Here is a 17799-nt window from a genome sequence, read left to right on the forward strand (position 1 = left end):
AACATTGAACAACAAGGAGATTTTGTCTCCATCATTATAACAGAAACATTGAACAATATAGGGATTTTGTCTTCATCATTATAACAGAAACATTGAACAACATGGTGATTTTGTCTCCATCATTATAACAGAAACATTGAACAACATGGGGATTTTGTCTCCATCATTATAACAGAAACATTGAACAACAGTGGGTTTCCGTCTTCATCATTATAACAGAAACATTGAACAACATGGGGATTTTGTCTCCATCATTATAACAGAAACATTGAACAACAGTGGGATTCCGTCTACATCATTATAACAGAAACATTGAACAACAGCGGGATTTTGTCTTCATCATTATAACAGAAACATTGAACAACATAGGGATTTTGTCTCCATCATTATAACAGAAACATTGAACAACATGGAGATTATGTCTCCATCATTATAACAGAAACATTGAACAACAGTGGGATCCGTGTCTATCATTATAACAGAATCATTGAACAACATGAGGATTTTTTCTCCATCATTATAACAGAAACATTGAACAACATGGGGATTTTGTCTCCATCATTATAACAGAAACATTGAACAACATGGGGATTTTGTCTCCATCATTATAACAGAAGTATTGAACAACATGGAAATTTTGTCTGAACAACATGGGAATTTTGTCTCCATCATTATAACAGAATCATTGAACAACAGTGGGATTCCGTCTCCATCATTATAACAGAATCATTGAACAACATGGAGATTGTGTCTCCATCATTATAACAAAAACATTGAACAACATGGAGATTTTGTCTCCATCATTATAACGGAAACATTGAACAACATGGGGATTATGTCTCCATTATTATAACAGAAACATTGAACAACATGGAGATTGTGTCTCCATCATTATAACAGAAACATTTAACAACATAGGGATTTTGTCACCATCATTAAAACGAAAACATTAAACAACATGGGGATTTTGTCTCCATCATTATAACAGAAACATTGAACAACATGGGTATTTGCTCTCCATCATTATAACAGAAACATTGAACAACATGGGGATTTTGTCTGTCTCCATCATTATAACAGAAACATTGAACAACATGGGGATTATGTCTCAATCATGATAACAGAAACATTGAACAACGTGGGGATTTTTTCTCCATCATTATAACAGAAACATTATACAACATGGGGATTGTGTCTCCATCATTATAACGGAAACATTGAACAACATGGGGATTTTGTCTCCATCATTATAACAGAAACATTGAACAACATGGGGATTTTGTCTCAATCATGATAACAGAAACATTGAACAACATGGAGAGTTTGTCTTCATCATTATAACGGAAACATTGAACATTGAAAAAAATGGGGATTTTGTCTCCATCATTATAACAGAAACATTGAACAACATGGGGATTTTGTCTCCATCATTATAACGGAACTATTGAACAACATGGGGATTGTGTCTACATCATTATAACAGAAACATTGAACAACATGGGGATTTTGTCACCATCATTAAAATAGAAACATTGAACAACATGGGGATTTTGTCTCCATCATTATAACAGAAACATTGAACAACATGGGGATTGTGTCACCATAATGAAAATAGAAACATTGAACAACATGGGGATTTTGTCTCCATCATTATAACAGAAACATTGAACAACATTGGGATTTTGTCTCCATCATTATATCAGAAACATTGAACAACATGGTGATTTTGTCACCATCCTTAAAATAGAAACATTGCACAACATTTGGATTTTGCCTCTATCATTATAACGGAAACATTGAACAACATGGGGATTTATTCTCCATCATAATAACGGAAACATTGAACAACATGGGGATTTTGTCTTCATCATTACAACAGAAACATTGAACAACATTGGGATTTTGTCTCCATCATCATAACAGAAACATTGAACAAGATGGAGATTTTGTCTCCATCATTATAACGGAAACATTGAGCAACATGGAGATTTTGTTTCCATCATTATAACAGAAACAGAACAACATGGGGATTGTGTCTCCATCATTATAACAGAAACATTGAACAACATGGGGATTTTGTCACCATCATAAAAATAGAAACTTTGAACAACATGGGGATTTTGTCTCCATCATTAAAACAGAAATATTGAACAACATGGAGATTTCGTCTACATCATTAAAACAGAAACATTGAACAACATGGGGATTTTGTCTCCATCATTATAACAGACACATTGAACAACATGGGGATTTTGTCTCCATCATTTTAACTATGATGAATAGTTGATTTATTGACAAGCATAACTTTTTATTTCTATATGATGGTTCACGTTGACTTTTCTTAAATTTTCTAACAAGTTTTGTTATTGCACATTACATTTTGGATTGTGTGCATAACAAACATCTCAAGTTTTTGGTAGACTTAAATGACATTAAAGACTGGCTCTTGATCCATTTTTCATCATAAACTGCAAAGTATTATTTGGTGCTTTCCACATGAGCTACTAGTAATTGTTTCAATCCAAAATTTTATTTTAGTTATCTATCTTATTATGTTTATCAATGTTTATTAATTAAGAAGAAGGGTGTATTATCCGAATGCTTTGTATTTTTAAATTTATTTACCTGTAATTCGTAACGGACGACATCAAAAGTTCAATGTAGGATAAGAAACCTAATTCACATAGTTTTGTCACTGAACCCCCCAACCCCCCTCTTAACTTAATTTGGGAAACATTGATTTAACAATAGGAATATATGTAAAAATCGATTTTAGATATACAAAACTTGCAGAATTTGATTTAAGTTTTTTTTATCCTACATCGATCTTTTATGTCGTTCCTTAAGTAAATTATAAATGGTATGATCACATCGGTGTGTATAAATAGCAATAGACCATACTTTTACAAAACAAACATATGTGTTTCTATTATTTATAGTTTTGTCTTAGGTTCTTTGATATGTATTTTGATGTACAAACATAATTTTAACTCTAAATTGTATACATTTCAGGACAGAAATAACTTCTGAGTAAGTACTCATATACAAATTTATTAACGAAAATATACTGAAAAAGTCATATTGAATGGATGCATAAATGTGATATAATATAATAATAATACATACTTTGTCTAAAGAGGGTAAAATCAGTAAGAACATTACTAATCTCCTCCGATGCCCTCTGACTAACTCAAAATTTAACAATAATATAACATATACGTTGACATACATTCAACTTTTTATGCAAAAACATACAAAATAGTTCCCGTAACATATTTCGTAAATGTCAGATATACAAGACAAATATATATATTGATTTTTTAAAAGTACACAAACTTCATCTGATAATTACATTTTTAGTTTAGAAACAAGAAATTATAATAACTTTGTTTGAACTGTTCTATCGTTTCTATCATTTTGATTTCTACTGGAATACTGTTCCAAAGAACAGTACCGGAATATTGAAATGTTTTTTTTTAAGATTTGTTCTCAAACGTGGTATGAAAAGACAATAATTAACTGATGAACGCAAAGAATATCTTGCATTAACATTTTCACTTGTACACGAAAACATTATTAACACCAGTACATACTAATATATTTGATTATCTGACATAAACACAAATGTATTCATCATATCTTAGTTGCAATAATGTTTATAAACACAACAGATCTGGAGTTAAAGAAGCAATATGACCGACCGATCCTCGGGGGCCGGTGCACAATTCAACACTTAGTTGATAGGGGTGCCGCTTGGTTTCTGTAACCCCAACCTTTTTATATAATTCAAATTTCAAAAATGTTACCTTTTCATATACTGAGTAGGTAAAAATGTTACCTTTTCATATACTGAGTAGGTAAAAATGTTACATTTTCATATACTGAGTAGGTAAAATTGTTACATTTTCATATACTGAGTAGGTAAAAATGTTACCTTTTCATATACTGAGTAGGTAAAAATGTTACATTTTCATATACTGAGTAGGTAAAATTGTTACATTTTCATATACTGAGTAGGTAAAAATGTTACCTTTTCATATACTGAGTAGGTAAAAATGTTACCTTTTCATATACTGAGTAGGTAAAAATGTTACATTTTCATATACTGAGTAGGTAAAATTGTTACATTTTCATATACTGAGTAGGTAAAAATGTTACCTTTTCATATACTGAGTAGGTAAAAATGTTACCTTTTCATATACTGAGTAGGTAAAAATGTTACATTTTCATATACTGAGTAGGTAAAATTGTTACATTTTCATATACTGAGTAGGTAAAAATGTTACCTTTTCATATACTGAGTAGGTAAAAATGTTACTTTTTCATACACTGAGTAAGCAAAAATGTAACCTTGTCATATACTGAGTAGGCAACAATGTTACCTTTCTCAGATTATTTGGGTTTTGTTTGGTGTATAATGTGACAGTGGAAAACCAAAGTGCCAAAAGATAAAAAAAAAATAATGGTTGTTTAAACACAGCCAGGAACACCAATAAATATGAAAGACAAAGCTATGGGAACTCTATTGACCTTATCATATATTTCTGATTGTTTTCCCTACCTTTTCACATAATATTAAGCTTGAATGGGTGACCTATTCCAGCGGTGGGGTGACCTATTCCAGCGGCATGTCCTATCATCTTTTATATTAAGAGTGGACACCGACTCCAGGGACTGATCATAGATGTAAGACATAGTTTATCATTTGCTGTACCGTATACTGTAGTTTTACAATCCATTTTAATCATAGTTGTGAGTGGCAAAAACAATGACAAATTTATTTATTTTTATTCATTATGTTTTAATACATTATAATTTAATGCAGTTTAATTTTTCATCATATTGATTTTGTTTCAGAGAAGAACCTTCGTAAGTATAAGCATCATAATATATAAGAAAATTTAATTATACCAGAAATATGACAAATAATCAACAATTAATCATTGAGTTCATGAGTGAGACCTATCACTGTTAGATACTTGTCAAAGTCTGAAACCTCTGTGCATAATGGGACACTCTTTCTTTGTGTAAACAAACTGTGGTACACCAAGTTAAGAGAAACAATGGTTAAACAACTAGTATAAGGTTCCACTAGAAATATTGGAATTTACCTCTTGTAAACACTGTCGTAAGAAGACACGTTAGAAAGTTGTTTCTAAGAAAAGTTCCCATATAATAACAACCCAATGACCATGCAAGATAATCTGTATACGGTAATGTAGAATTTAAGTAGCTATCTTGGTGGTTAATTAACTACTTGACACATATTTTGGTTGAATACATGAATTAAAGCAAAGACGGTAGGCAGCATGACGAACACAGTGATGGGAATCGTAATATTTGGTAAATGTTAAATATTCTAAACCGACATTCTTACAATTTTATGAGATTGAAATATCACTAAAAAGTTTACAATCTATAGGAATCAAGACTGAAAGAGGAAAAAATACCAAATGTTTTTTTTTTATATTCATATTTTCTACATCTTTTAATTACCAAACGTGACTTATACCCGATTGTGACTGTTTTGCTGAGTGTGAATTCGCGTTGCTATAAGACGTGTCACGGTACTTCTCTCCGAAATCCATGCATTTAGTTTTGATGTAATATTTATTATTCTCTTCGGATTTTGTCAAATGTTTTATCGTTTGTAGTTGTAAATCTTATTTTTTCTGTTTTCGTGTGTTATGGTAGAGATAATTAATCATCCAGGTCTTCTGGTTTAACTAAATTTATACGATATATTTGGTTTACAGTTTGATTAAGGGAAATACCGACATAGGTAAATATTGATTGTTATCTAATAACTATCACACTTTGATATTAATTAGTATTGTAATTTTTATTGTTATTAATAAATGTTATATCAACATTTCAAACCTAATCTTGAATTCTATCCGAATTCTATCCTATTTTTTAAGAAATTTTTCGAAATTCCACTGTGACGTCACTTAAATTTGTGCTTTTATCGATTTGGCTAACGCGGCTGCGAATTTTTATATGCTTGTGATATGATATGTATCTATCAGTTTTCATTTTGTAGTTAGTCACCGGTTTTATCATTTATATCTATTATACATGTACATGTATAGTTATTTTATAAAAAAATACTGTTTTCAAAAGTATGAATTATTCTAAATGATAAGGATGTTCTTATCGTAGGCAGAAAACCCTATATTTGGCACAACTTTTTGGAACTTTATGTCCTCAATGTTTTTCAATTTTGTAGCTTTTTTTTTGGTTTTCGAACTTTTCTCATCAGAGCAACACTGGTTGGTCTTGTGTAGACGAGGTGCGCGTCTGGCGTATTAAATTTTAAACCTGGCACCTAATGTTAGCTATTATTCGTGTGTTTCTCTGTTCTATATGCTCTCCCATTTATTTGTATTGTAGTCCTATCATGTAATGTTGTCATTTTACTGTTACGATTAACAATGTTATAACAGCGGAAGGTTTGGAAGGCCAAAAAAAACCAGGTCCAACCTACCATTGTTTTTCTTAAAATGTCGTGAATCAAGTCAAGAAAATGGTCATTGTTATATTATAATTCGTTTCTGTGTGTGATACATTTCAACATGTTGTAATTCTCCTCTTATACTTGGTGTGTTTCCCTCAGTTTTAGTTTGTAACACGGATTTATTTGTTCTCTATCGATTTATGAATTTCTATCAGCGGTATACTACTGTTGCCTTTATTCTACAAATAAAGACAGCAGTAGTACACCGCTTTTCGGAATTAATAAATCGATTTAGAAAAAAAAACAAATCCGGGTTACAAACTAAAACTGAGGGAAACACATCAACTATAGTAAACCCCGTCATATTATGTATGTATGTGCCTGTGCCAAGTCGGGAGCCTGTAATTCAGTGGTTGTCTTTTGCTTATATGTTACATATTTGTTTTTCGTTCATTTTTTGTACATAAATTAGGCCGTTAGTTTTCTCGGTTAAATTGTTTTGCATTTATCATTTCGGGGCCTTTTATAGCGGTATGGGCTTTGCTTATTATTGAATGCCGTACGGTGACCATTAGGTGTTTATTTCTGTGTTTTTTCGGTCTCTTGCTGAGAGTTGTCTAATTGACAATATGAGTTTTACTGTCCCTTTGGTATCTTTCGTCCCTCTTTCATACCACATCTTTTTTTTTTATATAAGAGGAGGACAACGACACAACAGAAACACTAAAATGCAACAAACACAGAAACGAACTTTAAGATAACAATAGCCATTTTCTAGAAGTCAGACAAAGGTTCAAAAGTCAAGTATAATACAATTTCAAACCAAGGTAAAATGATCAAAATTTTAAGATAAAATGTTTGAAATTGCAGAAACAATACACAATGTGATACAGTACTTGCAATCTTAGACGTTACTGTTCTAGTTTTAAAACAGCGGTAATCGATCAGTCACCGATCAGTCAAGTTCGCGTCAAACTCGCGTCAGCAATCCGTCAGACTTATAGTAAAAGTAATTGACTGATCGGACTGATCGGACGGATAGTACCGATCGACCTTGCTGACGGATTGAACTTTAATACTTCACATGACAAACTAATACAAATTACGGAATCTTAGTTTCGTTTAATCTAATTAAGATGGCGACCCGTGAACTACGAAAGTTCAAGTACAACTGATACATTCCTTATTAATTATTTAACAAAGTTTTATGAATTCAAATGAACAGAAATGTACAGATAAAACCTAAATTAAAATATCATCATTAAAGAATGGTCTTTTCCGTTTTCATTTAGGTTATAATATTTCAAACCCGGCGAGTTCTAAAACGGTGTCTTATTATCGCGATTTTGATTTTATCATTTTCAAAAAATACAAAGAAATGAAAGGATCAGTTATTGAAAAGTTTAGTCTAGTGTTTTCAATATTTTAAATTTTTGTATCCTTATCATCATAAAATTCTGTAAATTTATTTTATCACAATCACGGCCTTTTTATATTCTTGTCACAATCGAAGCCTTTAAAACAACAAATTACCAAAAATGCTGGTTTTATTTAAACAAAAAATTATGAGTAATTTTGAGCAATGCAAACAACATTACATTAGATTTTACTGATAGTGTATTTTGCCTTATTTAAAAAATAACCATTCTTAAACAATTAAAAGTACAAAAATCCAAAGCCGGTCAATATATCACATGAAAATGAAGAATATTTTTATATTTGTTCAACAAAAACAAACCTTTAAGCAGATTTATTCTTAAATTATTCACATTGTGTACAAAGTACCTACATATGAAATTTTTTTATGCCTTTTAGGCAACGCGTACAAATATTTAGATCTTTTTCCTTAGAGTAAACATAATTTATGAAGAACAACCAATCCTGACGAACAAAAAGTACTGAAATCATATGGCGGTTAATAATTTGTATCAAAATAAAGTATTAACTGCATTCTTATTCCACAAAAAAAGAAGTTTAAGTCTTTTAACAATGTTTAATTCTCATTATATCTCAATTCTAATTAAAAGACTTGTCTCGAGATGTTAAAAATAACTGATTTCAAATAAATAGCATCAATTTTAATAAAAATAAGAATAATTTTGGATATTTCAAATGATGCGAATAAAATTTTAGTATGATTTTTATGACATTCTTTTAATTTTATGAAAAAACTACCAAATTTAGTCATAAAAAGGAATTGAAAGCAACTGATTGCAATTGAAGTTACAATTATTTCAAATATGAGAAGAAATATTTGCATTTTGCGAAATGCGTACAAAAATTTAACATCTTTTTTCTTAAAGTAAACATAATTTAAGAAAAAACAACCAATCCTGATGAACAAAACATACTGAAATCATATGGCGGTTAATAATTTATATCCAAATAAACAATAACTGCATTCTTATTCCAAAAAAAAACAAAAGTTTAAGAATTTTAATTCTTATTATATCTCGATTCTTATTAAAAGACTTGTTTAAAAAAAAAGTATCATTTTTAATAAAATCAAGAATAGTTTGGGTAATTTTAAACTATAGAGAATAAAATTTTAGTACGATTTTTCTGACATTCCTTTAATTCTATGAACAACAACCTACTCTAAACTATAACAAGTACAAACATCCAATTATGGTCAATAATTTCAGTAAAATGAAGAAATATTTGCATTTAAAGCAAAGCGTACGAAAATTTGGTATCATTTTCCTTACAGTAAGCATATATTATGAAGAACAGACAATCAGAATGTACAAAATGTACTGAAATCATTTGGCGGTTAATAATTTGTTTCAAAATAAAGTAATATCTGCATTCCTATTCCACAAAAATAGAAGTTTAAGTATTTTAAATCTTATTATATCCTATTCTAATCAAATTCAAATAAAATTGTATCATTTTTAATAAAAAGAAGAATGATTTTGGGTATTTTAAATAACGCGAATAAAATGTGAGTATAATTTGACTGATTTTCTTTTAATTTTATGAAAAAACTACCAATTATAAACTATATACAGTAAAAAAATTAAATTGTGGTCAATAATTTCCATTCGAATGAAGAAATGATTGCATTCTGGTTCAACAAAATCAAAAGTAAACAGATACTTATCCCTCAAATATTCACGTTTTATACAAAATTAGTCATAAAAAGGAATTTATAACAACTGATTGCAAATGAAGTTACAGTATTTTCAAATATGAGAAGAAATATTCGCATTTTACGCAACGCGTACAAAAATTTAACATCTTTTTTCTTAAAGTAAACATAATTTAAGAAGAACAACCAATCCTGATTAACAAAAAAAATACTGAAATCATATGGCGATTAATAATTTATATCAAAATAAAGCAATAACTGAATTCTTATTCCACAAAAATAAAAGTTTAAGTATTTTAATTCTTATTATATCTCGATTCTTATTAAAAGACTTTTCTCGAGTTGTTTAAAATAACTGATTTCAAATAAAATAGTGTAATTTTTAGTAAAAAGGAGATTAATTTTCTACGACATTCTTTTAATTTTATGAAAAACAACCTTTTCTAAAGTAGAAAATGCTCAAAACTCCAATGGCGGAAAATTACCATTTTCGTAGGAGGAAGTTTATGTTGACTGAGACATTATAACAAGTACATGTATAATACAATTATGTATTATATATGTCTCTGATGTTAACAATATTTAATACAAAACAATTAATCAACACAAACAATTTAACGCTCTAATTAAGCATCTTATACTGTAATACTATTTTTACTTTTTTATTGCAACCATTATTAAACTACAGTGATTAGTTACATATTGAGTTCACATTTGGTTTCGCTTCGCTGATTTTGCCCAAAACTAGGGATTTCGGACTTTGACAAGTTCGTGACAATAACATGTATTTATAGACTGTGTACCTTAACGCTTGCAAATATTTTGAGTTGATTTTCAGTTTGTGACTCTATATTTATAATGCTGAGTTACAGATCTATTTATATTAGGTTCCATGCCTCTGATTGTTGCTAAAATCACGGGATTTGAAAAACTTTGAAAAATTCGTACAAATAACAAAATTAAGACTTTTTATTCAAGACCGTTTCATTTCATTTTTTTTTCGAGCGTCACTGATGAATCTTTTGTATACGAAACGCGCGTCTAGCGTAAATATTAAATTTTATTCCTGGTATCTATGATGAGTCTATTTCATGTTGAAGGTGCAACCGCTTTTGCAAACGGCTGTAAATGTCATTGCGACACATCTTGGTATTAGTTTGGTTTTATTTTCTCTTTGTCATCTATATTCTGATGAGTTACACGACAGAGGTACCAAATGGATCTAGAGTACGCATATATGGAACCGTTATCAGTCCACTCAGTGTTAGCGTCTCAATGATAGTTTATTTTATCATGCTGATGGTTTTTTCTTGCGTGCTATTTGGTATATATTGACAAGTTGGATTTCATTGCTTTCCCTTGCTATTGTCTTTTAATTTAACCTACGATTGCCAATGCCGTCACAACTTGTTTAGGGTAAAAAACGACATTTGCATCAGGTTCCCATCTGCATAACAATAGTTGTTTAAACAAGTTACTGTAGTGCCAGAAATCACCTTTAGATTATAGCCAACAAAATACAAGAACTATTGTACAATTCTACTAGAAATTGAAATGCCAGCTCGACTGTTAACATATATGACTCTCTGATTCTAGTCTGTTCTTTATCCGGAATTGTTCTCCTAAATGTTTCGGAATCAAAACCGAATATTATTTAAGGATGTTCGCTGATCAGTTTCAAAATAAATAACTTTTCATAAAACTAGTATATATTCATAGGGGATTAATAGAGGTATCAAAAATCAAAAAAATATAGGGGTCAATGGACTTGTTTTCGAGATATTAGCCATTGATATTTTGGCGGAAAAATGTTCTCTCTTGATTTTTCATAGCTTTATCATTGGCCAGTTAAAGTTCTCAAATAATTAAATAAATTTATAAAAAATAAAATTTTACTACCAAAGTACATTAACAAATTGTGGACGCAAGACGGGACTTAAACATTATACTAAAGAACATTAAATAAGCATATTTCCTCAAAAATAGGAGCATGAAAACACACATACTGGAACTCCTGGGTTAATGATGAAATATTAATGTATAAATATGCTTGTTATATAATAACAATTATTTTTATACTAGTGACCATGTTATACTTCGATCATATATTTATTATGTTATATTGTATAATTCCCCCTTCATTTGCTTGATTATACTTATTTATCTGACATGCTTAATTATGTGCCACAATACATAACTATATATGGATGCCGGCCATCCATAAAGAGGAAAAACATAAATTATGAGAAAAAAGAACACTTTATTAATTTCGAAACTATTTTCAAAAGTTGATATTCACAATGTTTTCTATGATAAGAAACTATTTTGATTTATGTATTCAAATAGAAAGCAGTTCGCAGTACCAAGGCAATTTTATTAATTATAACTAGTTATTTTACTGTCGTTGTTTTTTTGTTCTGAACGGTTTGACTGGTTGGAATTTCTAAATCTAATATTTTCTTAGTGGTTTCTGAGGTTTTCCGCAGATGTTACAAAATGTAAGACATTCGCTTAAACATTACCCGTTTGTCCTACATATTTTAATCTACACAATAATGTTTTAAGTTACGATATAAATGAGACTTTAGGTTTTCATATAATGTCTTAGGTAATGGAAAGCAAACAAACTCTTTTATTCACTGAGTATAGTATTGTTGGGAAATATTCTAGAGTAGATTTGCCATTTGACGATGTTGCACGAACATATTTGTTGACAACGTGAAATGTTCCAAGTAGTCTCTCTAAAAAGATAAGCTGCGGGACCATGAATGATGACCATAGAGCTACGGATTTTGCCTATTTCAAAACGTTCGGAATTTTGACCAAGGTTCAGGCCGCACTTATTTTCCTCACAGTATTGTTTAACGTCCGTGCATAGCTTGTCATTATATATTGTTTTTCGAGACGTCACGACGAGATTCAATAAGACTGAACACGATATAAATGGAAACAATTAAATAATAGTATTAGGGAAATGAATATTCATACATAATTAGGTACGTCATATCCTAGAAAAATGTCTAACGAAATAAACTACATATTTTGATAAGTTTTATAGAGACCTGCCTCCTTTATCATAATTAATTAAACGCTAACTGAAGAAGGTGAACCTCAGTCGACTACAAATGAATGTATGTTTGGAATACGTTTTTTTAATTCTCAGGATATTTGTGAAGCTGTGGTATCTCTTTTTTTCATTGATTTGTATTGTCTCTTCTTTTTTTTGCCATTTGTTGTCGTAGTCTTTAATCATGTTAATATTAGAATGCCACATTTCAAGTCAGTATTGAATATCTTTTAATTTGCAAGTTGAATCGGATGTTTAGTTAGCAACGTCTTATTGTGTGCTATGGATGTATCGAAAATATTGAAATCGAACCTGTTAAAGGTTCACAGGTTTATACAAACATGATTAATGTACTGATTTTAAAAATAATAACAAAACAAAACGACCCTTATCAAACCTCACTGATGATGGACGTGACTAGATTTGTAAACGTAACTGTTACCATAAACCACTACTCCACTTATATTATTTGCTGTCAATATGTGTAATATAACCAAACCCGCAATGCAGCCGTTCAATAAAAAAATATTCACTGACATCTCTGTATGCTAATATGAATGTTGATTCGTCGTGATATTATAAGAATACCAATGCAATAACACTAACGGTATCAGCATAATATCAATGTTCGTTAATTATATAAACGGAGCGAAGTTCTTCATATCAAAATAATTATTTCACAAAGCAGGAATTGAATTATTACAGGTTTAAAGTACTACACTCATTACTTCACAACAACTGTAAAATTTTAACTAACTATGATCCATTTATGCGAATTTCAAACGCTCAATTTTACACCAGTACTCAAAACCCTCCATCCTTGATGGGTGCATTTTACAGAGACAAATAAAATCGTATTATATAAGCAAAATGAGGATGTTAATTTGATGTGTGCCTTTTTGTGCTTCTTCGTTACATTTGTTGTTTTTATAGTGATTAAGATGATAACACAATGTTGACTGCTGTACCCCTAATTTTGACATTTTTACCTATTGCGTCGGTTTGTTTTGTTTACGCCTCGGTGACAATATAATGGATTTTGATGCATCTGTCATACAAGTGAGAGGTTTAGCTAGCTTAAAAAATCAATCCACCATTTTCTACATTTGGAAATGCCTGTACCAAGTCAGGAATATTGTCCATTCGTTTTTGATGCGTTTTGTTATTTGATTTTGCCATGTGATTGTGGACTTTCCGAGTTGGTTTTCCTCTGAGTTCAGTATTTTTGTGATTTTACTTTTCATTAATTAATTACAAACAATTGTCTTTAAAACATTTAATGAGTATCTTACGTTTTCCTTGAAGCGTGCGACGAAATTATGTTAAATTCAGTATTTCAAATATATGTTGACGTTCTTATTACTATATCTTTTTTTTCTCGAAATAACATTTAATACATTTTTCCGTTTCATGGCAATTTACTGTATTTGCATTATTTTATACATTTTATAACGATCTTGGTAACTGTTCTATAGATCAAATATTATTGTTTTTCTATTTATTGTAGGTTTTTAAGGTAAGTATGCATTTTTATTTGCCTTTCTTTAGATATTCGTTGTATAATTATATCTGAGTTAATATGGTATCTGCTTGTAACTAGGTCTGAAAAAACATTCTAAGTTTCAGACTCCGAAGGGATTACAGTGTTCCTCAGTAATACTGTTCATGGTATAATCATAAATTAATCGATACATGAACTACTGAGAAACAGCGGGACCATGTAGTTTAACCCTTGTTCGTCATTCCATTATTCCAACATTTGACAACAAACTATATACGGAATGTTTCCTAAACGCATTTACAGACTGTTGGTCTTTAGTATGTAAATCTAATACGATAAGCTACAGATTGATTAACGTTTGGTTCTGCTCCGCTGATTTTGGAAGAAATTATCGCTAAACTTGGAAAATATCGTGAAAATAACATGTCTATACATTTGGTTCCTAAACGCATTTAGAGTTGATGTTAAGTCTGTGAGTCTTTTGTGATGAGTTACAGATCATGTTTACATTAGGTTCCATTCTTCTGCTTTTTTGCCGAAATCATAGCTATAATTTGAGCTTAAACACATTCGTTAAAATAACAGTTATTAAGACTATTTTCGAAAGTCCTACCCATATTGAGCTTGCATCCGTTTTTGAAAACGGGGTTATACGTGTCATTCTGACACATCAATGTATTGTTTTTGTTACTCTTTGTCATCTGTAATTTAATAAGTTACATAGCAGGCATACACAATAGAGCTGAAAACCTATTTATGGAATTATTATCAATCCATGCAGTGTTAACATATAAGGACCAGTTTATTTAATCATGTTGATAGTTATGTCTTCCGCGCTATTGGCTGTATTTTGACTTTGTGTGATTCCATTGCTTTGCCTTATAATTGCGTTTTTTATTTATCCTACGATTACCAGTCACAATTGTTTTTGGATAACAACAATGACCTTTGCATCAGGTTTCCATCATAACAATAGTTATTGTCATAAATAACTTTTAGATTAAAGCCAACAATGAAAAGAAAAAAAGAAAAATTTTAATCTGATTTATTGTACAATTTTACCAGAAATAGTATACAAATTGAAATGCCACCTAGAATATTAACTGTCTTTATTTTGTCTAGATTTTCTCCTAATTGTTTCGAAAATCAAACCGAATATTATTAAGATTAGTTCACAAAGTAATATGATGTTGTTCTTAAATTCAAACAATGAATACAACAACTCCAAAGAACATCTATTAACACCAATATATCGATGTCGGAATAACTATTGTTTCTGTATATCTGGTTACTACTGAAACTTATAGTAAAAATTTAAATTTCGAACCGTAGATTATGATCGAGTTGTAACCATTCCATAAATTTCAATGATTGATCTAGTGATTTGATAACATCTTTTGTGGAAAAGTATAAATGATAAACAGCCTAATCATGAAAAATCGTATTGGACCGCATACAACAAATTAAGCTAATATAAATGGTGAACAACCCAATTATGTAACGTCTGTTTGGGCCATACTCAACAAATTAGGTCAAGATAATTAACGTGAAAATTACAATATCACAACACTAACAAATTAAAAAAAAAAATGATTAATTGTTGGTTGCTTCACGTTGCATAAGCACAAACATGCTATATCGCGGCGTTTTTAAAAAGACAAATCACATGAAGCTTAATTGTATCAAATTTTCGATTAACCAAAAAAAAAAAAAACGAAAAAAACCCCGACGAGAGTGCCTAATATAAAGATATAACAATGTGGTATGATTGACAATTGGACAACTATCTACCAGATATCTAATTAAGTAAATGAGAAAATCTCCTACTGTTTAATTCTGCACATCATAACAAATTATAATACAATTCAAAAGAGCAGAACCAAGGTCATCTTTGCCGTATAAGTGTTTCAGCCTTACATTACAATTAACGAGTATATGGTGTTTCCATCATGTGATTTGAACTCACTGCTTTAAATACAAACATCAGGTGGTGTTTGCTATACATTAATCAGTCGCTTTTACTAAATTATGTTGATGACGTTCGACGCTCAAACATAGGTTTATATATGTCTTAATCTTTATCAAACTCAGGTTCAAAGTTCAACATACAACGGAACAAAATAGAAAGCCATTATTTGATTCATGTGTACATCACAATTATTTTCCTCTTATCAATGCTTTGGTGTGGTGTCATTTGACTTTATCAATTATGTATATAGTGGTTGGTATTCCTTCAATCACCACGAGTTGTTTTTACCTCAGTGTAACAAGAAAGGTATTTTTATTACAATCTACCTTAAGTACAGTCACAGTACAGCCTTGTAGCCATATAACTGAATGATTTTTCTTTTTCCGGTATATGCTCTTCAACTTCGTGTTAAAATAAGTCATGTCAATTGCTATTTGAGCATGCGTAATACATTGACAAAGCATGACTGGTATCTTTAATGAGTCTTGCAGTCCTGACATTATTACTAAGTTTTATCATGAATTACCGGGTAAAAAATTGAAAACTCAACGAAATCTTCATTTTCAATAATTATGTCTGTTTTGCTATTTTTAAGTCTTACTTTTTGGTTCTGAATAACTGGTATATTTGTATCAAATAAACGGTGACGTAAGGGTTTTGTTCGTCTGACAACAGTAACAAATCATCATGTTAATCTGAGTTTAACTTTTAAAGCTTGTTCTTGTTGGTTTTATCAACACTCCAACACTTCAACAGATACCTTACTGTGTAATAAGGCCCTTCAAAACAAATTATAACACAATCCAACAGAACAAAACCAATGGTTTTCTTTGCCTTATAAGTGTAACAGCTTAACATTAAAAATTACGAGTATATGGTGTTTAAATGATGTGATTTTAACCCCTGTGTTAAATACAAATATCAATTTTTGTAAGGTGGTACATTACATTAATGAGTCGCTTTCACTAAAATATGTTGATGATGTGCGGCTCTCAAAGATAAGTTTTATATATCTAAACCTGTATCACTTTCAGGTTCAAAGTTCAACAACCAAACAAAATAAAACGCCAATATTCGATTCATGTGTCCATCAACATAATTTGTTTCTAATCAATGCTTTTTTGTGGTCTTATTTGACTTGATGAATTCTGCATATAGTGGTTGGTATTATTTCAATCACCACGCAATTTTTTACGTCTGTTTCACAAGAAAGATATTTTTGTGAACAATTCTACAATAAGTACAGTAACAGTACAGCCTTGTGGTCATATAACTTAATGATTCTTCGTTTTTCTGTTTATGTTTTTCAACTTCGTGTTAAAAGAAGGCATGTTAATTGTTATTTGAGCCCCACTGGGCATGCGCAATACATTGACAAAGGATGTCTGGTATCTCTAATGAGTTTTGCAGTCCTGATATTATTATTAAGTTTATCATGATTTTCCCGGTGAAATTTGAAATATCAACGAAATCTTTATTTTCAATAATTCTGTCGGTTTTACTCTTTCTTAGTCTTACTTTTTAATTCTCATTTACTGGTATATTTCTATCAATAAACAGTGACGTAGGATATTTGTTTGTCTGACAACAGTAATAACACATCATATCCATCTGGGTTTAACTTTTACATCTTGTTCTTGTTGGTTTCATCAGCACTTCAACGTTTTACGAAATCATTTTAAATACTTTTAAATTAATCCAGCATTACTGGAGC

General features: G+C 30.3%; 1 protein-coding gene across 1 annotated transcript in view; it reads left to right on the plus strand.

Annotated features, from left to right (window-relative positions):
* The window catches only part of LOC143043836 (transcription intermediary factor 1-beta-like), a 124581-nt gene extending 121547 nt beyond the window's left edge, over positions 1–3034 (plus strand). The window contains exon 4 of the mRNA XM_076216016.1: positions 3013–3034. Within this exon, the coding sequence (XP_076072131.1) occupies positions 3013–3034 (22 nt within the window). The remainder of the gene's footprint in view (positions 1–3012) is intronic.
* Positions 3035–17799: the final 14765 nt, after the last annotated feature.

Source organism: Mytilus galloprovincialis, chromosome 8, assembly GCF_965363235.1.
Source record: "Mytilus galloprovincialis chromosome 8, xbMytGall1.hap1.1, whole genome shotgun sequence".
Lineage (NCBI taxonomy): Eukaryota > Metazoa > Mollusca > Bivalvia > Mytilida > Mytilidae > Mytilus > Mytilus galloprovincialis.